Source organism: Rhinoraja longicauda, chromosome 12, assembly GCF_053455715.1.
Source record: "Rhinoraja longicauda isolate Sanriku21f chromosome 12, sRhiLon1.1, whole genome shotgun sequence".
Classification (NCBI taxonomy): domain Eukaryota; kingdom Metazoa; phylum Chordata; class Chondrichthyes; order Rajiformes; family Arhynchobatidae; genus Rhinoraja; species Rhinoraja longicauda.
The window spans coordinates 31,446,744-31,470,803 of record NC_135964.1 but is presented as its reverse complement, the minus strand read 5'-3'; the positions used below and the strand labels follow the sequence as shown (position 1 = coordinate 31,470,803).

General features: G+C 46.3%; 1 protein-coding gene across 4 annotated transcripts; it reads left to right on the top strand.

The window, feature by feature from the left end:
- Positions 1-372: 372 nt before the first annotated feature.
- On the top strand, positions 373-21,007 carry LOC144598867 (E3 ubiquitin-protein ligase Siah2-like). 4 transcript variants are annotated; one of them, XR_013547914.1, is made up of 3 exons: positions 373-551; positions 15,320-16,163; positions 17,109-17,239. XR_013547914.1 is itself a non-coding variant. In XM_078409387.1 (3 exons), the coding sequence occupies exons 1-3, from the start codon at positions 405-407 to the stop codon at positions 17,223-17,225; spliced, it is 768 nt and encodes a 255-aa protein (XP_078265513.1). In that variant the 5' UTR covers positions 373-404; the 3' UTR covers positions 17,226-21,007. The 4 variants fall into 4 exon arrangements, 2 of the variants coding, with proteins under 2 accessions (XP_078265513.1, XP_078265514.1); XR_013547915.1 differs by having other exon boundaries at positions 15,320-16,186; positions 17,109-17,237; XM_078409387.1 differs by having other exon boundaries at positions 15,320-15,823; positions 17,109-21,007.
- Positions 21,008-24,060: the final 3,053 nt, after the last annotated feature.

Below are 24,060 nucleotides of genomic sequence, written 5' to 3'. Positions count from 1 at the left end.
CTGCTGGTGGCACCGTTACAAGCGCAGCCGCTTGTAGCCCTGGTCTCTGGGAGACAGTGTAGCTGACTGTGGTCCTGCAGAAAATGCCCCAGGGTAGATAACCGGTTACAAACCGCACACTTGGTCCGAGTGCTGTTTATTAGCCTGTGTGTGTTTCTGGGCTCGGGGTGGGAAGGAGGGGGGCTATTTGTTATTGGAGACCCCGAGCCGTGAGGAGCTGCTGATAGGTTGACACGTCGCTGCCAACAACTTGCAAAGCGCCGCCAAACTCTGGCGTCGGTGGGGATTTGTCCCCAACCCCCCCCCCCCCCCCCCCCTCCCCTCCCCTCCCCTCCCCTCCCCTCCCCTCTGCCCACTTCTCGTGGATCGGAGAGTCCGCTCCTTGCAACCCGTGGCAGGTGGCGATGCTTTTCTTCACCCACTGCCTCGGCTTTGTATTAGACTTTGTGCACTTCAGGTACCAGCACTGCAAGGCGAGGTCCGCCTTCCCGGCCGCTGTCCAACTTGTGTGTGTCGTGACACCGACCCCGAGCCCGAGCCCGAGCCTGACGGTAAGTCCAGTCTGTCCTTCACCTCACCCCCCTCAGTCCCTCACCCCCCTTAGTCCCTCACCCCCCTCAGTCCCTCACCCCCCTCAGTCCCTCACCTCACCCCTCAGTCCCTCACCCCCCTTAGTCCCTCACCCCCCCCAGTCCCTCACCCCCCTCAGTCCCTCACCCCCCTCAGTCCCTCACCCCCCTCAGTCCCTCACCTCACCCCTCAGTCCCTCACCCCCCTTAGTCCCTCACCCCCCTCAGTCCCTCACCTCACCCCCCTTAGTCCCTCACCCCCCTCAGTCCCTCGCCCCCCTTAGTCCCTCACCCCCCTCAGTCCCACACCTCACCCCTCAGTCCCTCACCTCACCCCCTCAGTCCCTCACCCCCTCAGTCCCACACCTCACCCCCTCAGTCCCTCACCCCCCTCAGTCCCTCACCCCCCTCAGTCCCTCACCCCCTCAGTCCCTCACCCCCCTCAGTCCCTCACCCCCCTTAGTCCCTCACCCCCCTCAGTCCCTCACCTCACCCCCCTCAGTCCCTCACCTCACCCCCCTTAGTCCCTCACCCCCCTCAGTCCCTCACCCCCTTAGTCCCTCACCCCCCTTAGTCCCTCACCCCCTTAGTCCCTCACCTCACCCCCCTCAGTCCCTCACCCCCCTCAGTCCCTCACCCCCCTCAGTCCCACACCTCACCCCCCCAGTCCCTCACCCCCCTTAGTCCCTCACCTCACCCCCCTCAGTCCCTCACCCCCCTCAGTCCCTCACCCCCTTAGTCCCTCACCCCCCTTAGTCCCTCACCCCCTTAGTCCATCACCTCACCCCCCTCAGTCCCTCACCCCCCTTAGTCCCTCACCCCCCTCAGTCCCTCACCTCACCCCCCTCAGTCCCTCACCTCACCCCCCTTAGTCCCTCACCCCCCTCAGTCCCTCACCCCCTTAGTCCCTCACCCCCCTTAGTCCCTCACCCCCTTAGTCCCTCACCTCACCCCCCTCAGTCCCTCACCCCCTCAGTCCCTCACCCCCCTCAGTCCCACACCCCACCCCCCAGTCCCTCACCCCCCTTAGTCCCTCACCTCACCCCCCTCAGTCCCTCACCCCCCTCAGTCCCTCACCCCCTTAGTCCCTCACCCCCCTTAGTCCCTCACCCCCTTAGTCCCTCACCTCACCCCCCTCAGTCCCTCACCCCCCTTAGTCCCTCACCCCCCTCAGTCCCACACCTCACCCCTCAGTCCCTCACCTCACCCCCCTCAGTCCCTCACCCCCCTTAGTCCCTCACCTCACCCCCCTCAGTCCCTCACCCCCCTCAGTCCCTCACCCCCCTCAGTCCCACACCTCACCCCTCAGTCCCTCACCTCACCCCTCTTAGTCCCTCACCCCCCTCAGTCCCACACCTCACCCCCTCAGTTCCTCACCCCCCTCAGTCCCACACCTCACCCCCTCAGTCCCTCACCTCACCCCTCTTAGTCCCTCACCCCCTCAGTCCCACACCTCACCCCCTCAGTCCCTCACCCCCCTCAGTCCCTCACCCCCTCAGTCCCACACCTCACCCCCTCAGTCCCACACCCCCCTCAGTCCCTCTCCCCCCTCAGTCCCTCACCCCCCTCAGTCCCTCTCCCCCCTCAGTCCCTCACCACCCTCAGTCCCTCACCCCCCTCAGTCCCTCACCCCCCTCAGTCCCTCACCCCCCTCAGTCCTTCACCTCGCCGGGCGCTTTAAAGCGGACTCATGACCCTGGATACACCAGCATCGGCACTGCTGCCTGTAGCCCCCCTGCCCAAGGATCCTCCTGGATATGTCTGTAGCCCTCTAGCCGGGGTCTGTCTGTAGCCCCCTGCCCGGGAGTCCGCGTGTAGCTCCGGCCAGGAGATATGTCTGTAACCCTCCCCCTTGCCAGGGGATATGTCTGTAGCCCCCCTCCCTGCACAAGTATCCCCCTCCCTCCCCCGCACCTGTAGCCCCCCTCCCATCCCGGGGATCTGCCTGCCGGGAGTGTCTGTACCCCCCCTGCCCTGGCGGTCTGTCTGCAACCCCTCTGCCGGGGTGATGTGCCTACCCTCTCCCCTGGGACTGGGGGACGGAGCCGCCGGCACCACACGGGGTGCGGGCAGTGGGGACCAGCTGCGGCCGCTGCTCCCTTACTTTCTCCGCCCGACCGACCGACCGACCGACCGCCGCACTTGTGTGAGTTTACACCAGTGAGTCTACACCAATGAGTCTACACCAGTGAGTCTACACCAGTGAGTCTACACCAGTGAGTCTACACCAGTGAGTCTACACCAGTGAGTTTACACCAGTTAGTTTACACCAGCAGTCGCTGCTCGGTGTCGCCCGGGTGGGAAAGGAACGAGGTTCTCCCGGCTTTGGACGGCACTGTCGCCAATATTCCTGCCTGGGTTCAGCTTGTTCGCTGTCCCGGTAACACCAGAGGTAAAGCAAACAATTTATAAAGAAAACATGTATTAATTTGCAGACTGATGTCTGAGGGACCGGGGGGGGGGAAGGGCGGCGGGGGTGTATGGAGATGGGTACTGACTAACTAAATGTCATTCGATGGGATATCACTCATCACTACAGTCCCACAGTTGGACAGGACCTCGCCATTCTGGCCGGTTTGAGCCTCTTACTCATGGAAAGATATACTTGCCACAGAGTGGTTGTCGTGAAGGTTCACCAGACAGGTTCCTGGGATGGTGAGACTGTTGTGTGAGGAGAGATTGAGTTGATTGCCTATATTCAGTGGAGTTTAGATGGAAAGGAATCTCGTTCAAGGGTAAAACACCACGCATACAGCACCGAGTTCAATGGCCATCAGAGTATCCACTTACACTAATCCCGTTTTATTCTCTGACATAATCACCAATGCTCCATCCCACACATCTTTGGGATGTGGGAGAAGATTGGGGTATTTGGGAGACACCCAAATGGTCCCATGGAGAATGTGAAAACTCCACACACAGACAGCACTAGAGGTCAATTGGAACTCGGTTATTGGAGATGCGCTGCCCCCAAATTCTGACAGGGTCAATGGGCTGGATGCAGGAAATACATTTCCCATTGCTGGGAGATGTCTATAACTGAGGGTCCGAACCTCCGGATATAGGATAAGACATCAGGACTGAAATGAGGGATGATTTCCTCACTCAGAGGATGATGAACCGATGTCCTGTAGAAGTAAATGGCGCCAGGTCACAGAATCTCTTTTTAAGAAGCAGGAAAATATATATATTTAATGCAAAGAGCATCACGAGATACAAGGAGTGAGGATTCTTGTATTCTAGTGGTGAATCTGTGGAATTCTCTGCCACAGAAGGTAGTTGAGGCCAGTTCATTGGCTCTATTTAAGGGGGAGTTAGATGTGGCCCTTGTGGCTGAAGGGATCAGGGGGTATGGAGAGAAGGCAGGTACGGGATACTGAGTTGGATGATCAGCCATGATCATATTGAATGGCGGTGCAGGCTCGAAGGGCCGAATGGCCTACTCCTGCACCTATTTTCTATGTTTCTATATGGTTAAGATATAGTGGATCAGTCACAATTTTGTTGAATAGTCATGCAGATACAAAGAGCCGAATGGCTATTACTGTTGTCTTTGAGAGGATAAATGCATTTACACACCTCCTCATTACATGAAGGTATCATCACAAAGCACTTTGAATCACGCAATAATCATAGCACTAAACACAGCCATTCAGCCCATGGATGTCTTGGGGTGGTGGGGAGGGGGGTTGGGGAAGAGGTGGGCTCATTCTGTCAAAATGACAGCATTCACAGAGGGAGTGAGCTAAAAAGAGATGGAAGTGCACATTTTCCATCTTTGTTGGCCATTATAAATAAGACCAACAAACACGACCCCTCACTTCTCATTGTGGTATTATTTTGTTCCATCACTTGTTTGAAGTGGAATTGACATAAATGTGTAGTTTCATCTTCATACCTGGATGTTGAACTGGGGTCACAAATTGATTTAGAATTACAGAAACTCTGGAGTTTTGTTTCCATTCAGATCAAGGGTTGAACATTGGCAGCTGCTTCATGACATCAGATGTACACCCAGGGAGTAAACTGAGATCCTGTTCCCTTCACTCTGAGTAGCTGAGTCTTTCTGTTGCTGAGTCTATCACATTGATGTAATCAAATGAAGCTAATCTGATCTTGTCCATTAGTGTCTGAACGATGACTTCAATATTCTTCCAACTTCCACATCAAACTGTCTGATATACTGGCTGAGAACTACCTGACTTTCTAGCCAGGTTTATTTAATTAGCTTTTCCACAATTGAGATAGAAGAAAGTTCTTCTTCCACCAATTATATAGCATTTAAATAAAATGCAGTTTTGGATGATATATTCAGATGCAAAGTGCCCCATTGATTTGAACCAAAGAAAAGTTATGTAACATCTGTGGGGTTTCAGCCTGCACAATGCAGAGAATGAATCAATAAATGAGTTGTGACACTAACAGCTTTGCTTGGTTTAAAAGCCTCTTAAATTGATGATGACAATGACTTTCCTCTGCATTTCCTCCCCCCCCTTAATCTGACTCAATGCTAGCAAAGAAATTCCTTAAGGGAATTTAGAGGGGTTTTTTTAAGACTCTGTTTTATTCAACATCAAAGCAGAACTGTCTCCAAAAATGAAGTAATATTATTTGGAAAATAAATGTACTTTTAAGGGACAGCACTTAGCATAATTTGTATCGCACTTATTTGAAGCCGGAGGGCTTGTTAGTGTTTAACCAGACTCTTACTGTGCTGCTCTGGGTGGAAAAGTAATTATGTTTCTTAATTTGAGTACTATCTGGTGATGTTACTAATGGCATTTAGACCAATAGATTTTTTTTAAAGGACATTTATTTCAATATGTGTCACGGATTAGTGCGGTTACAGATTTCAGTTACAAAATATTATTTCTAAGCATGGTTACAATTCTAGACTTGTAATACTTTCCTTCATTTTTGTTTCTTTCCGTGATCTACATTTTGAGATTGGCTCCATGATTGCCTACCCCGTTCACCCTCTCCATTCTTTTCTTTATGCCACCTCCCTCACCTACCAACCTCCCATCCACACCAGTTCAACATTCTAACATTAACATTGTAATCCTTTTGCTTTACTCAGCTGCCTCTTCCATCAGCTACTTCAAATCTTGTGACTCAATCCTTAAACCCCCCCCCTCCTACCTTCAATTAATCTCCCTCCCCTACCTCCAATTGGTCTTTCCTCCCTTAGGTCCTTCAGGATACTGATGTCATCCATCTTGTTTGGTCCCTGTCCGTACTGTTGATTTTATCTGCAAAACTGGCCTTTCAATCAGACAGCTCTTTTTCATTAAGCACAGAAAAACTCATTGTAAATTTTTGGAAGTGATGGTAAGAATATCTGGAGTTTGTCTTGTGTACTTGTCCAATCGCCAACTGTGCAAAGATTCTCCATGTCCCTTGATGCTCGTTGAACTTGCTAATCAAAACTTTAGCACTCTGGGTGTAAATCCGACGCAGAGTTCTTGGGAAAAGATGAAGTTGTGTTGGCGTATTACTTCAATGCAGCAAACATGTTCCATTTAAATTGTTACCGGGGTAAGAGTTTTCTTCCACGGGTATTTCTGACAGGGGGGGGGGGGGTTCTGTCCGTTCCTCACTAATCCTTCAAATCCATCCACATCATATCCACCATCCCTTCATGTCCACCTCTGCACATCTTTCATTTCCATGTCCACTTATTGATTCCCCATCCCTCTATATTGACCTTATCATATTTCCATCTCTGTATATCCACATTATATCCTAATGGTATTGGTACAGTACAGGATGAAGGGTTGGCGTCACTAAGTAATAAGTTCAGATCTGCTCAAGATGTGGAACTGCTTCATACCATTTGTCTGTCCATGCGATTTACAGCTCGTGTGCAAAACATTTTTTTTGCACCTTTGCAATGCTCCAATATTTTTGTTACCCATCTGTGCAATCCCTTTAAGCAACTTGTTAATTTTGAGTGGAAGGCTTATAAAGACTCAATTTTCAGCTGGGCTTTGTCATGAACATTATAGAAAACAGGCTGATTTATTGTTGTTGCCCTAGGAGCAGGGGGCCGCTAATCAGTCCACTAGATCTTGGCCTCGTGCACTGTCCTGGGGCTTATTTAGCTGAGATCACTGAGAATAGTGCTGTTAGTGTGGTGTTTGCATGTTCTGCCTTTAACTGCTTGGGTTTCAATATACAATAGGTGCAGGAGGAGGCCATTCGGCCCTTCGAGCCAGCACCGCCATTCAATGTGATCATGGCTGATCATTCTCAATCAGTACCCCGTTCCTGCCTTCTCCCCATACCCCCTGACTCCGCTATCCTTAAGAGCTCTATCTAGCTCTCTCTTGAATGCATTCAGAGAATTGGCCTCCAGTGTCTTCTGAGGTAGAGAATTCCATAGATTCACAACTCTTTGACTGAAAAAGTTTTTCCTCATCTCAGTTCTAAATGGCCTACCCCTTATTCTTAAACTGTGGCCCCTTGTTCTGGACTCCCCCAACATTGGGAACATGTTTCCTGCCTCTAATGTGTCCAACCCCTTAATAATCTTATACGTTTGATAAGATCTCCTCTCATCCTTCTAAATTCCAGTGTATACAAGCCTAGTCGCTCCAGTCTTTCAACATATGACAGTCCCGCCATTCCGGGAATTAACCTAGTAAACCTACGCTGCACGCCCTCAATAGGAATGGCGGGACTGTCATATGTTGAAAGACTGGAGCGACTAGGCTTGTATACACTGGAATTTAGAAGGATGAGAGGAGATCTTATCGAAACGTATAAGATTAATAAGGGGTTGGACACGTTAGAGGCAGGAAACATGTTCCCAATGTTTTCTCTGGGTTTTCTGGTTTCCTTCAACGTGCCAATGAATTGTGGGTTGGCAAGTTGTTTGCTCATAGTACATGGTTAATTGTTAGTACCTGAGGGGAGTTGATAGGAATGGGGGGACTCTAAAATTCATTGTGTAGGATCAGTGTGTGTGTGTGTGTGTGTGTGTGTGTGTGTGTATGGGTGGGGGTGGGGGGGGGGGGGGGTTCGTTCTTGATCTTAGCATGGACTCGGTGGGTCAAATAGCCTCTTTCCAAGCTGTATAACTCTTGGTTAATAAAGTATAGGCATTCATCAGATACAAAAAGTGCAATGCAAAGCCAGCTTATGGGTTGGTCATTGATGCAGTGAATTCCATGTGCACCACCACTACCCTAGTGCACACTCCAGAATACTGAATCATTCTGAGAGTTCACAGTGTCTCCTCACCTGATACTACAATTTCAGGAGAGCTTCTGAATTGCTGTCTTAAACTTTCAACATTCATTTTCTTGGTAATCCTTTTCTCAGAAGAAATTAACATCTCATTTATCTGTGCAATTAGCAATAAAGAGAAAAACTTTGATATATTAGCCCTGCATTGAAGAAGGTCACAGTCCATCTCGCATACAAATTGATGTAATTTATAATGCTCCCATTTTATTTATGGGTCTCTCTTCAAATTAGTTTGGCAGCTTTCATTTTGAAATGAGCGGTTCCTTTAGTGTTTGTTGCTTTTTGTAAAGTTATTTCAACAAAAAGCCAACAGGAAAAACATAAATTAGGAGGTGCAAAGGTTTTTCAAAAATAGATCTGATTAACAGTGAAGCTCTCTCTGTTTATAACAAAGAAAAAGGGCGGCACAGCGGTGCAGTGGTAGAGTTGCTGCCTTACAGCAGCAGAGACCTGGGTTTTATCCTGACTGCGCGTGCTGTCTGTGGTTCTCCCTGTCTCTGTGTGGGTTTTCTCCAGGTCAAGTCAAGTCAAGTCAAGTCAATTTTATTTGTATAGCACATTTAAAAACAACCCACGTTGACCAAAGTGCTGTACATCTGATTAGGTACTAAGGAAAAAATGAAACATACAGTAGCATACAAACACAACAGCACATACAAAACAGTTCACAGCGCCTCCTCAATGAGTCTCAAACGCTAGGGAGTAGAAATAGGTTTTGAGCCTGGACTTAAAGGAGTCGATGGAGGGGGCAGTTCTGATGGGGAGAGGGATGCTGTTCCACAGTCTAGGAGCTGCAACCGCAAAAGCGCGGTCACCCCTGAGCTTAAGCCTAGACCGCGGGATAGTGAGTAGCCCCAAGTCGGCCGACCTGAGGGACCTGGAGTTAGAGAGGTGGGTTAGAAGATTTTTGATGTAGGGGGGGAATGTCCATTTAGGGCTTTATATGTGAATAGGAGGAGCTTGAAGTTGATTCTGTACCGTACAGGGAGCCAGTGGAGAGAGGCCAGAATCGGCGTGATGTGGTCCCTTTTACGGGTACCCGTCAGGAGTCTCGCTGCGGCGTTTTGGACCAGTTGCAGGTGGGACAGGGAAGATTGGCTGATCCCAGTGTATAGGGAGTTGCAGTAGTCTAGGCGGGAGGAAATGAAAGCGTGAATGATTTTTTCAGTGTCGTCGAATTGGAGGAAAGGTTTGATTTTAGCTATGGTACGAAGTTGGAAGAAGCTAGCTTTTACCACAGCGTTGACTTGCTTGTCAAATTTTAATGCAGAGTCAAATAACACGCCGAGGTTTTTGACATGTGGTTTGACCAGGCAGGATAGGCTTCCAAGACTGCCTGTTATCGATTTGATGGAGTCAGGGGGGCCGAATAGGATGACCTCAGACTTGCTCTCGTTTAATTGGAGGAAGTTCTGTGCCATCCAACATTTTATGTCCTCAAGGCAGTGTAAGAGGCTGTTTAAATTTGACTGGTTGTTGGGTTTCAGGGGGAGGTAAAGCTGAGTGTCATCGGCATAGGAGTGGAAAGAAATGCCGTGCCTTTGAATGATTTGGCCAAGGGGGAGCATGTATAGAGAGAAGAGAATGGGGCCTAGGATGGAGCCTTGTGGAACTCCACAGGAGAGGCTAGCTGGAGAAGAGGAATAACTGCCTATGTTGATGGCGAAACTCCTATCTTTGAGGTAGGAAACGAACCAGCTCAGGGCAGTGCCATCAATGCCAACCGCGTACCGGAGACGGTCAATAAGGATGGTGTGGTCCACTGTATCGAACGCTGCGCTGAGGTCGAGAAGGAGCAGGATTGCACAGTCGCCGGTGTCGATGGCGAGAAGCAGGTCGTTGTGCTCCGGATTCCTCCCAAACTCCAAAGATGTACAAGCATATATTAATTGGCTTTGGTGAAATAGTAATTTGTCCCAAGTATGTGGGATGATGCTAGTGTAAGGGGGGATTGCTGGTCAGCGCGGACTCGATGGGCTGAAGAGCCTGTTTCCGTGCTGTATCTCTAAAGTCTAAGTTTAAAAACATAGATTAGATACAGAATGAAGCAGCTTCTACTTGAGTGAACAGATAATTCAATTTATTGAATTAAGTGTGACAGATCAATCCAAAATGAGTGACTTACAACAAAGCATAAAATTGTAGAGCAGAGACAGAGGTCATTTGGTCCATTGTGCTTATGCAATAAAAGCTGTCCAGTTAATCTATGTTTGCCATCATACGTTAGGACTTCTAGATCACCCTGCATCTCAGAGCTCTGCAATCTCCCACCATTCAGATAATGTGATTATTTTTCATGCTGTAATGGACAACATTACTTTTCCAACATTATGCTCCATATGCCAGAAAGCCCTCCAACTTTAGAGATCTAAAACATTAAAGGGCCTGTCGCCAGTTTTTTAGGCAACTGTCATAGTTGAAGCAGATTGCTGAAAAAACAGCAACTGGACCCCCCCCCACTACAATGTCTATGACAAGCTACAACAACCTACCATCTAGTCGACATCAAGCTACAGCAAGCTACCGACAACCAGCGACCCAATTGTTGTGACTTAGGAAATCCACCAATGACCGCACCTACGACAACCTACGACCACACAGGCGACAACCTATGACAACTGAAGTCAAGCTATGTCTACCCGCGACAAGCTGCGGCAAGCTACGACCCTGTTGGCAACAACTGAAGACAATTCATGTCATTTTGGCCTCTGGTTTTGACGCCTGACCTGTCGCCAGTTGACGTAGGTAGTCACCAATGGAATTCACCGAAGTCAGCACCGGCGACAACCTATGTCACCAGGTGACAATCTACGACAGCACCTATGTCAGGAGACATCAAGCTACAATCACTGGCATCAAACCAACAGTCGCTGAAAAGTTTTAAACATCTCAAAATCCAGCGACGACCAGAAAAACGCTCTTTGGAGACGACTCATGACCATACAGGCGACACCCCGACGACCGTGTGGTGACAGCCTAGACACCTATAAAATCGCCTCAGCAGGACTCTCTTGTAGCACTGTTTGTCTCTTCAAAGACACTCACTGTCTGACCAGCTGTGTTTCCAGCATTTTCTGTTTTAATTTCAGATTTCCAGCATTCATAGTTTTTTATTCTCTTTTCTTTTATACTGCTTTCATCCATTTGTGATTTCCTAATGGGAATTTACAGCTTGATTGACTTGCCTATGATTTGAACAAAGGATTAGCAGTGGGGCATTTCAGGAGATTAGCAGTGGGGCATTCAGCTTCTTGGGTTCTTATTCTGGGTCTGCCAACCAAGAACGTTAATTTTCCTATTCCCACTTTATCGAACACCTTAGATACAAGGAACTGCAGATGTTGGTTTACAAAAAAAGACACAAAGTGCTGGAGTAACTCAGCAGGTCAGGCTGCATCTCTGAAGAACATGGATAGGTGGATTTCAAGTCAGGGCCTTCTTCAGTTTTTAGAAGAATCCCGACCTGAAAAGTTGCCTCAGAAATGTTCTCCAGAGATGCTGCTTGATTCACTGAGTTACTGCAGCTTTTTGTGTCATTTGTTTTCTGTCAAATACTTGACGAATTAAAGCACCAGATATTGAATTTATAGAGCTGCTGCTGCCTCACGTTTGCTGCCTCATATGTTTAATCTTGATTCCTGGTGCTGTCTGCAGAGAGTTTGTATGTGCTTCCCTGTGACCTCCTTCGGGTGCTCTGGTTTCTTCCCACATCCAGAACCAGGGGCCACAGTTTAAAAATAAGGGGTAGGCCATTTAGAACGGAGATGAGGAAAAACTTTTTCAGTCAGAGAGTTGTAAATCTGTGGAATTCTCAGCCTCAGAAGGCAGTGGAGGCCAATTCTCTGAATGCATTCAAGAGAGAGCTAGATAGAGCTCTTAAGGATAGCAGAGTCAGGGGGTATGGGGAGAAGGCAGGAACGGGGTACTGATTGAGAATGATCAGCCATGATCAGATTGAATGGTGGTGCTGGCTTGAAGGGCCGAATGGCATACTCCTGCACCTATTGTCTATCCCAAGAACGTGCAATTGACCATTGTAAATTGACCAGAATCGGCAGATGAAAATCTGGGGGAGTTGATGAAAATATGGGGTGAATAAAAACATGTGATTAATGTAAGTTTAGTGTAAATGAACTTGGCATGGTCCTGGTAGGCCGAAGGGCCTGTTTCTGTTATGTATGCCTCTATTTCTTAATCTTCTTTCCTCAAAGGAATATCAACACTTTGATATTCCAGTCATCAGATATAAAACATCATGTTTTTGGTTCTGAATGTTATTTTTTATTCAGCAGCCTTTATTTCACAAAAAGAAACTGTGTCTTTTAGCTTGACCACTTTATCACTGGTTTGTTTTGATCTGTCTGACAAAAGAACTTGCTTTGCTTCCTTTAATCAGCTCATTCACAGTGTTCTCCTATTCTCTTTTATTCCCCTTTCACTTGTTCTACCATGTGCACCTTAGCCCTCGAAGTTTTTAAGCTTGCTTTCCACAATTAAATGCAAATAAAAAGAGTGGAGTGGCTGAATTTTAAATTAATTTTGCATCTTAAAGTAGCTTGGTAACAATGTATGCAAAGTTATTAGTGAGTGATGTATCCCACCTATTGGTTATCCATCTGCTATATTTTAGACATGACAGGTTACATTGTGATTCTGTGGTGAAAGCTATAATGAGAACATGAATAAAATCAGTTCCCAACTGTGGAAATTGATATTCATTGTAAATTGCAGCCTTTGATAGCAATGAACCTGAAATTTTCAAACATATGCTCAGATTTTCAAAGGAACGTTCTTGACAGATGTGAATCTTCCTATTATATATCATTTTATGACAGGAAACATGCTCTCTTCCTTGTACGCTGCATAATCACAGGCTGCACATCCTAATCCCAAGGATACATGCTGTTATTACTATGAATTTACAACATTGTTCACTCCCTTCCCTCATTTTTTGACTTGCACGTAAGCTTTATTTAAATCTCCTTATGCCACATAATGAAGGACATGTGGGACGGGTGGAAAGTCAGCTGCCCAGTGTGGCTACAGGGGGAGGGGGGGGGGGGGGGGTTCTAATCTCTTGCCTAACCCCTTGGTGTTGGGCTGAGATGTGAGATAAGTCTCCACTCCATAAATCCACAGCACTATCTGTAGAAGCAACATTGATCAAAACCAGGTAGACACAAACATGCTGGAGTAACTCAGCGGGTCAGGCAGCATCTCAGAAGAGAAGGAATGGGTGACGTTTCGGGTCCCGAAACGTCACCCATTCCTTCTCTTCTGAGATGCTGCCTGACCCGCTGAGTTACTCCAGCATTTTGTCTACCTTCAATTTGAACCAGCTTCTGCAGTTATCAAAACCAGGGCGCCCAGACTATTGTAAATAGTATTGATATTGGTTTATTGATATTAGTTTATTATAGTCATGTGTACTGAGATACAGTGAGAAACCTTGCATGCTAAATAGTCAAATCATACCATTCATGCGTACAACCAAGCCATTACACAAGTACAACTGGTCTTGCAAAAAGAAAAATGCCAGAGAGTTACGACGTTACAGTTACCATACAAGGGCCGCACTGAGGTAGGTGGGGAGGTTGGGACTCCGAGATTCATTCAGAAGTCTGATGACAGAGGGGAAGAAACTGTTCCTGAGTCAGGTGGTACACGCTTTCAAGCTATAGGAGCTTTGGCCCGACAGGAGCAAGGAGAAGAGGGAATGCTTTCCCGGGTGCAGCGGGTGGTGGGAGCCAGGCTGCAGTTGTTGCCCACATTTCCATGCATGTGCGGTGTGCCACAGCCTTGTAGCATCATGTCATGCATGTACGCCGTTTGTTTGATGTATATGAAGTTCTGCTTCTGAGTGAAGCGTGGGAGATCAGTGATGCTGGTTTTAGCCAGAGGTTAAAAGTCTTGTTTCCTGCATTCCTGAAAGAACAATATCCTCAAGGTAAATGACTGATTTGATTGGTGTACCCCACTCTCCCCTCAGTGCATCTCCAATCACTCAGTCACCTGCAGCCACCCAAATGCCCACCCATCCTCCTCCTGTTGTACTTCGTGGTCCGGTACCTGTTGTACCTTTGTTGAGATTCTGGACGGACCACAAGTACACGTGTGTAAAAGGTTACAATGCTGGAGCTTAACTCCAGGCTCTTTATTCCGTGGGCCACCTGGAACCCAGAGTGACCACCTAATCACACCAATCTCTTATATACACATTACTACACAGGCAAACAAAGTAGTCCTTGGGATACAACAAAGTATCATATCATATCATATCATATCATATATATACAGCCGGAAACAGGCCTTTTCGGCCCACCAAGTCCGTGCCGCCCAGCGATCCCCGTACATTAACACTATCCTACACCCACTAGGGACAATTTTTAACATTTACCCAGCCAATTAACCTACATACCTGTACGTCTTTGGAGTGTGGGAGGAAACCGAAGATCTCGGAGAAAACCCACGCAGGTCACGGGGAGAACGTACAAACTCCTTACAGTGCAGCACCCGTAGTCAGGATCGAACATGAGTCTCCGGCGCTGCATTCGCTGTAAAGCAGCAACTCTACCAGCAATATCACAACACCTCCCATCCTCTACTTGACACCCTCACTGGTGATAAAGTTCATTGCTTCTTATAACAGTGAGTGTCATGCAATTGATATTGAGAATGGGCAGAGTTTTATTTACCGTCTCATTTAGAAGCAACACCTGCAGTAACGCTTCAAAGTGCCACCATTGGTCTGAGTATTGAACCAGTAGCCTCCTGGCCCAGAGGTGCCCCCACTCTCAGAAATGGGCTTTAGGTTTCTTTGTTTCCTTGGAAAGGGAACAGCAGCAAACTAGTTGGACTCCAGTATTTTGTGTCTATCTTCGGTGTAAAGCAGCAATCCGCAGTTCCTTCCAACACAGTTGGATTTGTATATCATTTCCATACCTTTTCAGGTGTAGAAGATGGATTGAATTCCAACTATTTTGCCCTTAACGTAATCCAGATCAGAAATAAATCACTGAAAAGGCCATGACAGTGAGAAAAATTGAAACATATTGGAATGCTTTCCTTCCATTTATGATGGTTGCGATATAGGGAGAGAGTTTAACCAGCAGCAGCTCATTGGCTGCCTCTTATAAAGCCATTCAGCATGGACAACGGCCGTTCAGCCACTGTGAGTGAGTGGCGGAGGCTGTTACTCTCATAGCACTTAAGAAGTATGTAGGTGTAACACCTTGGCATATAAAACAACCATGTCAGGTGCTGGAAAGTGGAATTAGTGTGAATAGGATCTTGATTGCTGGCACACGCATGCTGGTCCAAAGAGCCTAATTCCGTGCTGTTTGACTTTGTAAGGGAAAGTAGTTACATAGTCTAACTCTAACATCAAACACCCAGGTGACCCAATGTCACCATTAAATGTTGACACTGTCTGTCTATAGCAATGATCATCGATCAATATTAACTAGGGCTTTTCTGTTTTCTTTCCCTTTCTTCTGCAGCTCGGCCAGCATCAGCCGTCCCGAACCCCCCTTCTCTCGCTGCACCGAGAGGTGGTGCCCAGCGCGGAGGATCTCTCCGAGAAGCGCCTGCTGGCCTGCCCGTGCCCGTGCCCCGGAGTGTCCTGCAAGTGGGAGGGACCCCTGGAGGCCATCCTGCCGCATCTGGTCGCCAGCCACCACAGCGTGGTCCGGCTGCGGGGAGAGAGCGTGGTCTTCCTGGCCACCAACATCCACCTCCCGGGGTCAGCGGGCTGGGTGACGGTCCAGTCCTGCCTCGGACACCACTTTGTGCTGGTGCTGGAGAAGCAGGTGCGGCACGAGGGGCACCAGCGGTTCCTGGCCTTCGTGCTGCTGCTCGGGACCTCCAGGCAAGCCCAGGGCTTCTCCTATCGGCTGCTGCTGAACGGGAAGCGCCGGAGACTCAGCTGGGAGGCCACCCCACGAGGAGTGGCCGAGGGACCAGCCTCGAGCAGTCTCAGCACCGACAGCCTCGTCTTTGACACGGTGATGGCCCAAACCTTCACAAGCAATGGGAGTCTCGCCATCAACGTCACAATATCCTCCTCCTGACAGTCTGGAGCCTCCCCTGCCTTCCCACTCACATTCCAGAGCTTTTCCTGAACTGAAACATTTTATAGCAAGCCCCTCAACCAACTTCCTTTTTCTACGAATCAATCTTGTGTCCTTTGTCCCGCTGCTCTAGGGAAAGCACTGCTAATATTCCTGGCCCATGCACCAACACTCAGCTCCTTGGGCAAGGCTGCCGTCTGAAGCACTGATGTCCACAGAGTGGAAAATGTCCCGAGCTCCAAAATATTGTCTCTGTGGATTCTGGCAGTAAGAGGTGATTGCTTTACAAAAGTTATTGTAAGTGCCAGAGCATTTTAGTTGATCTTTGGGAGGTGGGTGATGCCGGTTAGATAAACATTAGCAGTTCATCCCGGATTGCTCCCAAACCATGAGCGTTGCGGGGACATGGAGTTTTGTTGCAAAGAACCAGGCCCTTCGACCCACTGTACAAGCTGACTGTGGCACCCATCGACACTAATCCCACCTACCTGGCTTTGGTCTATATCCTTCTCTGCCTTGGCAACTCAAGTGCTTGTCACATTGTTTTGAAGTGTAGTGGGAGCACTTGTCTCGACTGCCTCATAAGCCATGCATTCCAAATTTTAATCACACTCAGGCTTCCTCTAAACCTCCTCAATTTTACTTTGTCTTGTCTTGTCCTTTGTCTTGGACACCCACGCCATGGGGAAAAAAAGATTCTTACTATCTTATCTGTCTATTCCCTGATCGCTTCGCTGAACACCTGTGCTCGGTCCGCATTAACAAAACTGATCTCCCGGTGGCCGAGCACTTTAACTCCCCCTCCCATTCCCAGTCTGACCTTTCTGTCATGGGCCTCCTCCAGTGCCATAGTGAGGCCCACCGGAAATTGGAGGAACAGCACCTCATATTTCGCCTGGGCAGTTTGCAGCCCGGTGGTATGAACGTCGACTTCTCCAACTTTAGATAGCTCCTCTGTCCCTCCCTTCCCCTCCTCCTTCCCAGATCTCCCTCCATCTTCCTGTCTCCACATATATCCTTCCTTTGTCCCGACCCCCTGACATCAGTCTGAAGAAGGGTCTCGACCCGAAGCGTCACCCATTCCTTCTCTCCCGAGATGCTGCCCGACCTGCTGAGTTACTCCAGCATTTTGTGAATAAATCGATTTGTACCAGCATCTGCAGTTAGTTTCTTATAATCCCTTCATAATTCTGTACATCTCTATCAATTCACCCCTCAGCCTCCTCTGCTCCAAGGAAAACGAACTCAGCCACTGAAGTACTCCAATCCAGGCAACATCCATGTGAATCTTTTTTGCATCATCCCCTGCACATCCTTCCCATGGTTAAGGACATAACACCATGATGGGACTGTGGTCACAGTTCGCCTCAACAGGGTGAGATGGACAGTTGTTCTCCTTTGAGAAATAAGTGAACTAGATGGAATTTTGACAATCCAGCAATTCCGATGTCGCCATAATCTTTTTTAAAAAATCATTAGCTACATTTAAACACCACATCACCACATCCTAAATATACCTATGTTGACTGGTTACAAAGAAACATAGAAAATAGGTGCAGGAGATGGCCATTTGGCCCTTCGAGCCAGCACCACCATTCATGATGATCATGGCTGATCATCCACAATCAGTAACCTTTGCCTGCCTTCTCCCCATATCCTTTGATTCCAATAGCCCCTAGAGCTCTTTCTAACTCTCTTTTAAATTCATCCAGTGAGTTGGCCGCTGCCTTCTGTGGCAGAGAATTCCACAAATTCACTACTCTCTGGGTGATAACGTTTCTTCTCACCTCAGTTTTAAATTGCCTCCCTTTTATTCTTAGATTGTGGCCCCTGGTTCTGGACTCCTCCAACATTGGGAACATTTTTCCTGCATCTAGCTTGCCCAGTCCTTTTATAATTTTATACATCCCTATAAGATCCACTCTCATCCTTCTAACCTCCAGTGAATACAAGCCCAGTCTTTCCAATCTTTCCTCATATGACAGTCCCGCCATCCCAAGGATTAACCTCGTTAACCTACGCTGCACTGCCTCAATAGCAAGATCGTCCATCCTCATATTAGAAGACCAAAACTGCACACAATACTCCAGATGTGGTCTCACCAGAGCCCTATACAATTGCAGAAGGACTTCTTTGCTCCTGTACTCAAATCCTCTTGTTATGAAGGCCAACATGCCATTAACTTTCATCACTGCCTGCTGTACCTGCACGCTTAATTTCAGTGACTGGTGTACAAGGACACCAAGGTCTCGTTGCACTTCCCCTTTACCTAATCTGACACCATTGAGATAATAATCTGCCTCCTTGTTTTTGCCGCCAAAGTGGATAACCTCACATTTATCTACATTATACTGCATCTGCCATGCATTTGCCCACTCACTCAACCTGTCCAAGTCACCCTGCAACCTCCTAACATTCTCTTGGCAGTTCACACTGCCACCCAGCTTTGTGTCATCTGCAAACCTGCTAGTGTTACTTCGATTTCCATCATCCAAATCATTGATATACATTGTAAATTGTTTCCTGCCCCAGCAAAGAGCCTTGCGGCACTCCACTCACCACTGCCTGCCATTCTGAAAAGGACCCATTTATTCCTACGCTTAAGAGAAGAAGGCAGATAATTCCAGCAAATTTGTTAAACAGCCTTGACAAAATTTGGAATTCTAGACTCCACCAGATTCTTGGATACATGTGGTACACCTTGACTGACGAGTGGTATACAATTTCACCTATCTCACAATTCCCCCATTGTTTAATTCCAACAACAATAGAGGCAGGAGAAATTACATTTATAAAAAATTATAAAAATGTACAAAACCTGTAATGAAAACATTAATGTTATTGGCTTAATATAACAGGGCGTTATTAATGGGGAGTTGTGCATGACCAGCTGGTTCTGGTACACTATTCACTGCTCAAGATAATACAGACCACAGGATTCACTGGGACATTAGAGCACAAGGCATTGTGGCAAGACCTCTTGGGGAGTCATGTAACATATATAACCTTGTCCTTCCAGTTCTGGGTCAGGCCAGTCCCATTATTGCCAGTTGTATTGACAACAATGACTATCTTGTGATACACCATTTGGTGATTGTGCTTGCCCCCCCAGTTCTTTGCCACTTTGTCAACATGGAACTGTTTTGTGGGCCCACTGGTTTTGCTTTAGCCTAACCCTATAGTCACATGTAAGGGGATTGCCACTTTGGCTGAATTGGCTGTCCAGTTGACTCATAGCTCAACTGGGTGAGATGTATATTGGGCAACCACTTCAAAATGGATTGTCTCAAAAGCTCAAAGCTGAAGTGATGTCCATTGTCTCTAATTCGTGTAAGCTCTTTGCTTCCTATCATTGATTGGGTTCGAAATCTTTGCCTCTTTGGTCCAGTTCCCTGTTCTTGCTCTTGTTCTGTTGGAGGTTAGACCCATGGTTCAGTGTTACATTGATCCCACTGTTGAAAGTCACTCCACAGTTCAGGAACCTCATTGTTTTATGTTTCGAGAAACTTGAACCATTCAGGACCATATGGTCGACTGGCAAAACTGTGACCTTACCCTCTATTAAAATGGTTAGCCCAAGAACTCCATGGTTCGATGGTAATGCATCATATTATCTCAGCCTTGTAAGTGAACATTGCAGTGGCATTATTATCTTCTTCAATAAGTGTATTTTTAATAAATCTCTTAACAAAGACAGATATCCCAGAGATGCTTTGCAAAGAAAACAAACACTAAGACAAAGAGGAACAGATTCAGTCACCAAAGGCTTTATTGAGGAGGTGAATTTAGAGGGTCTTTAAGAGCAAGTGAGAAGTAGAGAGGGTTGAGGATTTCAGTGTGGGATCGTGGCGACAGCTGTCAAGGGTAGGGTAAAGGGGAAGGGCAGAAGAACAGGGTGAAGTGTTCAGTGATTGTAGAACTGACTACACAAGAGAGGGAGGAAGGGGTGACTGGAGTGATTAAACAGAGGATCAATGATTTTATTAAGAGAAATAATGGAGTCAGAGAGGATGGGATGTGAAAATTAGAAACTATTTTGATACAAAAGTTACCATCGTTGACTAGGAAAAAAAAAAGAGAAACATTTGGTCAAGACCAAGGGAGTAATTGACTCTTTAAATGACAGCATTGGGATGAAAGCATCAGCTGACAATGGTTGATTTCTCTGGTTCATTCACCACGCAGTTATCACTTTACTCTCTGTTAACCGGCCTCCAATGGGATAAATGATTCTGCGGCCCATATTTGCCATGTTTTATAACTATAGTTTACCCTGATGTTCTGTGTGAAGTCAGGTCCCGTCAATCATTTATGGCACAATGGTTTCCCTCTGTGTCGGGGAATTTCCCGCTCACCTGACCTGCCAGAGGCTTGAGCACATGACCTGAGTTGAACTCTGTGCAGTACCGAGGGAATATGGCACCGTCAAAGATGACGTCCTTAAGATGAGACATTAATTCAAGGGCCTGTCTGTCCTTGGGGGATGGGGCAGCCTCAAAGAACATTCAAACTCTCCTTGGTTAATGCACACTCTCCAACCAAGACATCTTCTTCCCATGCTGCCGCATGCCCATGGGAGCTTACTCTGCACTACTTGGCTACCACATTTCCTACTTTGCAACACTCACCACTCTTCAGAAGTACTACACTGACAGCAGAGCACACTTGGGTTACCCTAACAACACGAAAGCACCTCTAACAATACAAGTTTAATCTTTTTTGGGGTTTCATTTGCCTGACTTTGGATATTAGAACTGTTTTCATGGAGTGTGCTATTGGAGAAATTGCTCTTTCATCATTCCCAATTACTCCTTGCTGATAATTATTTTTATACTCACAGTGTTTGGAACATTTATTAAAAATGCTGTGCTCCCTTTTTAATCTTGTGACACATATTGGATAATTGAATTGATGCTCAAATCAATTACTCTTTTTATACCAAGAAAACAATGAATGTATGTTCATTAACTGTAGTTTTTGATTTGTAGAATAGCTTGTGTGTCTGAATGTTTTTATTTGTTGTATTAGCTGAATGGTGCTGGAGAGAAACAGAGCAATAGTCGTATTGTGGGAGGTTTTTATGTACCTTACCAGTGTGTTTTTCATTCACAGGTAAATAAATGAGTTGAACTTCTCTATGTTGTGCTTCATCTTTGTATCCTCTTTGCAGGGACAACAATCCATTAAAGCACGGGTTCAGATTTCCAACCTGTGCAGTGTTTTTCTGATTGTCTAACCCCACCATATGCTAAAGGTGCCGCAGCTTTTGTCATTTAATAAGCATTATCTTCTGGAGAATTCACTTTTGTGGACAAAATTCCCAATCAGTAAACCTTCGTATCAGAGATAACTCTAATGCTTCAGTGAAAGTTTATCGAGGCTTTTGTTCCATTAGGAAATGAGGATCTTTATCTAAAAAGGGAAACACTGCTTGTGAAGAGGATTAGAATTTCAAAAAAGGTTTTACTTCCCAGCTGGAATCCATTGTGAATTGATGTACCCTATCTGTCTGGAGAGGACTGAATATTGCAATACTTTGAGTTTAAGAGGCCTAGAGAGGAATATCAGCTTCTACATTTGTTTAAAGTAGAGATCATATACACAAGGAATCCTGAGGATGAGACTCAATGAAACTTGCAGAGCAGTGGGAAATGTTCTCGTGTTACAGATTTACCAAACTTACTGTCCAAATGGGTTAATATAGTAGATAAAGGAAAAAAAAAAAGAAAATAAACTCAGTGGGATTTTATTCCACTTATGGTTTCTCATTTCTTTCTCGTCAGTATTGGTAACTTGAATCAAAATAGGTTTTTTTTCATGTAACATAAAGAGATGTTGTAATGGGGCAAGTGACCAAACATTTGGTCAAAGATGTGGGTTTTAATTGTAACTTAAATGGAGAGGGAAACATAGAAAATAGGTGCAGGGGGAGGCCATTTGGCCCTTCGAGCCAGCAATGTTATTCATTGTGATCATGGCTGATCAGTAACCCGTGCCTGCCTTCTCCCCATATCTCTTGATTCCACTAGTCCCTAGAGCTCTATCTAACTCTCTTTTAAATTCATCCAGTGAATTGGCTTCCAGTGCCTTCTGTGGCAGAGAATTCCACAAATTCAACACTCTATGGGTGAAAAAGTTTCTTCTCACCTTAGTTTTAAGTGGCCTCCCCTTTATTCTTAGACTGTGTCCCCTGGTTCTGGACTCCCCCCAACATTAGGAACATTTTTCCTGCATCTAGCTTGTCCAGTCCTTTTATAATTTTATACGTCTCTATAAGATCCCCTCTCATCCTTCTAAATTCCAGTGATTACAAGCCTAGTCTTTCCAATCTTTCCTCATATGACAGTCCCGCCATCCCAAGGATTGACCTCGTGAACCTACGCTGCACTGCCTCAATAGCAAGATCGTCCATCCTCATATTAGGAGACCAAAACTGCACACAATACTCCAGATGTGGTCTCACCAGGGCCCTATACAACTGCAGAAGGACTTATTTGCTCCTGTACTCAAATCCTCTCATTATGAAGGTCAACATGCCATTAGCTTTCTTCTCTGCCTGCTGTACCTGCATGCTTACTTTCAGTGACTGGTGTACACCAAGGTCTTGTTGCACTTCCCCTTTACCTAATCTGACACCATTGAGATAATAATCTACCTCCTTTTTTTTGCTGCCAAATTGGATAAGATGGGAAGATGGAGTGATTTAGGGAAGGAATTCTGGAAACAGGAAGTAACTGGGTAACGGCATAGCCACCAATGCTCAGGGACCTAATTCATTGTTGCCCCAGGAATGTACAAGTATTTGCAACGGTTATAAAAGTGCACTGTTTTGCAGTAGTGGTTAATGCTGCTGCTTCACATGCCAACCGCTGTAACCCTGTACAAAAATAGACACAAAGCACTCTAGGGGTGAAATCAGAAAGTATTTCTACACAAAGAGTAATGGAAAACTGAAACTCTTCCACAAAGAGCAGTTGGACCTAAACACCAACAAACTGAATGTTATTGTTTTTCACCCCAACTTTATTATTCCCCCTCCGAGATTGGCTGTTGTTTATATGTTACACAAGATTATAGGGTATATGTAGCACAGAGATGTCCATTTGGCCCAACCTGTCTATGCCAGGTTTATTCTCCATTCAAGTCTCCTCCCACCTGTCCTCATCTAAATCTATCAGTGGGATCCTCTGTTCCCTCTTTCCCCATTTGCTTATCCAGTCTCCCCCTAAATGCAACTGTATTATTCACTTCAACCACTCTCTGCAAAAGAGAGTTCCATATTCTGTGCACTCTTTGGATAAAGGAGTTTCTTCTAATCACCCCCCACTGGATTCCTTGCTGACTCTCTTATATGGAGAGCCTCCAGTTTTGTTTAGCAAAAAGATAACATGCAGATCAACAAAAATCTAACTAAATAGCTGTATTGCTTCAAAGCAGAACTGGAGAAAGACTGATATGAGAAATAGCTTACAGAGTTAGGTAGAAGAGAGTGATGGGACTAACTGGATTGATCTTTGACACTGAAGGGGCCTATTGGTCTTTGCACCATTCTGTGCTTCTAAATTTCCAGCACAGCTTTGTTGTGCTGAATGACCTACTTCTCTCCCTTCATTCCTATGGTTCTGAATTTGTTGAATGTGCTTGCAATAAATTGATGTTGAGCAGGAACCCACAGAGGTCTCTCACTGTTGCTGAACACTTAGAATAAACCATATCCAGCCTCAGAGCATGATTCCACATTCAGCTCAGGAATCAGTCTTCTCTTGTGGAGACAAAATATAAGCTGAATAATTCACTTGCAATTGACTGGTCCACACAAAGTATTGTTTGGCAAATCCTCTGAGATATTAGGAAGCTTCAGATGAAAGAATCACAAACTTTCAAGATGGATTTTTATTCAAATTAAAGGAACACTTATACAACTGCACTTCATAATGACACAACAACTTTTTGATTTGTCGATTGTTACTCTTTTTTAGAAGCAGTTAATAGGTCTCAGCTGGTTGAGTAACTACACTGGGACTCAGTGCAAAGATGTTGTGGTTACAATTTACTGGGAGAGACAGAGAAAGTCCTTCATCTGTGAGGTGACATGAGAGGAGACAGGGAGGTGTCCATCCTATATCCCTCTGTCATCCTTACTAATGCTGCGGGATTTCACTTCGGCTATC

Coding starts and splice junctions, on each gene's coding strand:
- LOC144598867 (XM_078409387.1), top strand. CDS start 405: ATGCTTTTCTTCACCCACTGCCTCGGCTTTGTATTAGACTTTGTGCAC. Junction 552..15,319: donor GCCCGAGCCCGAGCCTGACG/GTAAGTCCAGTC, acceptor TTTCTTCTGCAG/CTCGGCCAGCATCAGCCGTC. Junction 15,824..17,108: donor ACAGCCTCGTCTTTGACACG/GTGATGGCCCAA, acceptor TTCACCCCTCAG/CCTCCTCTGCTCCAAGGAAA.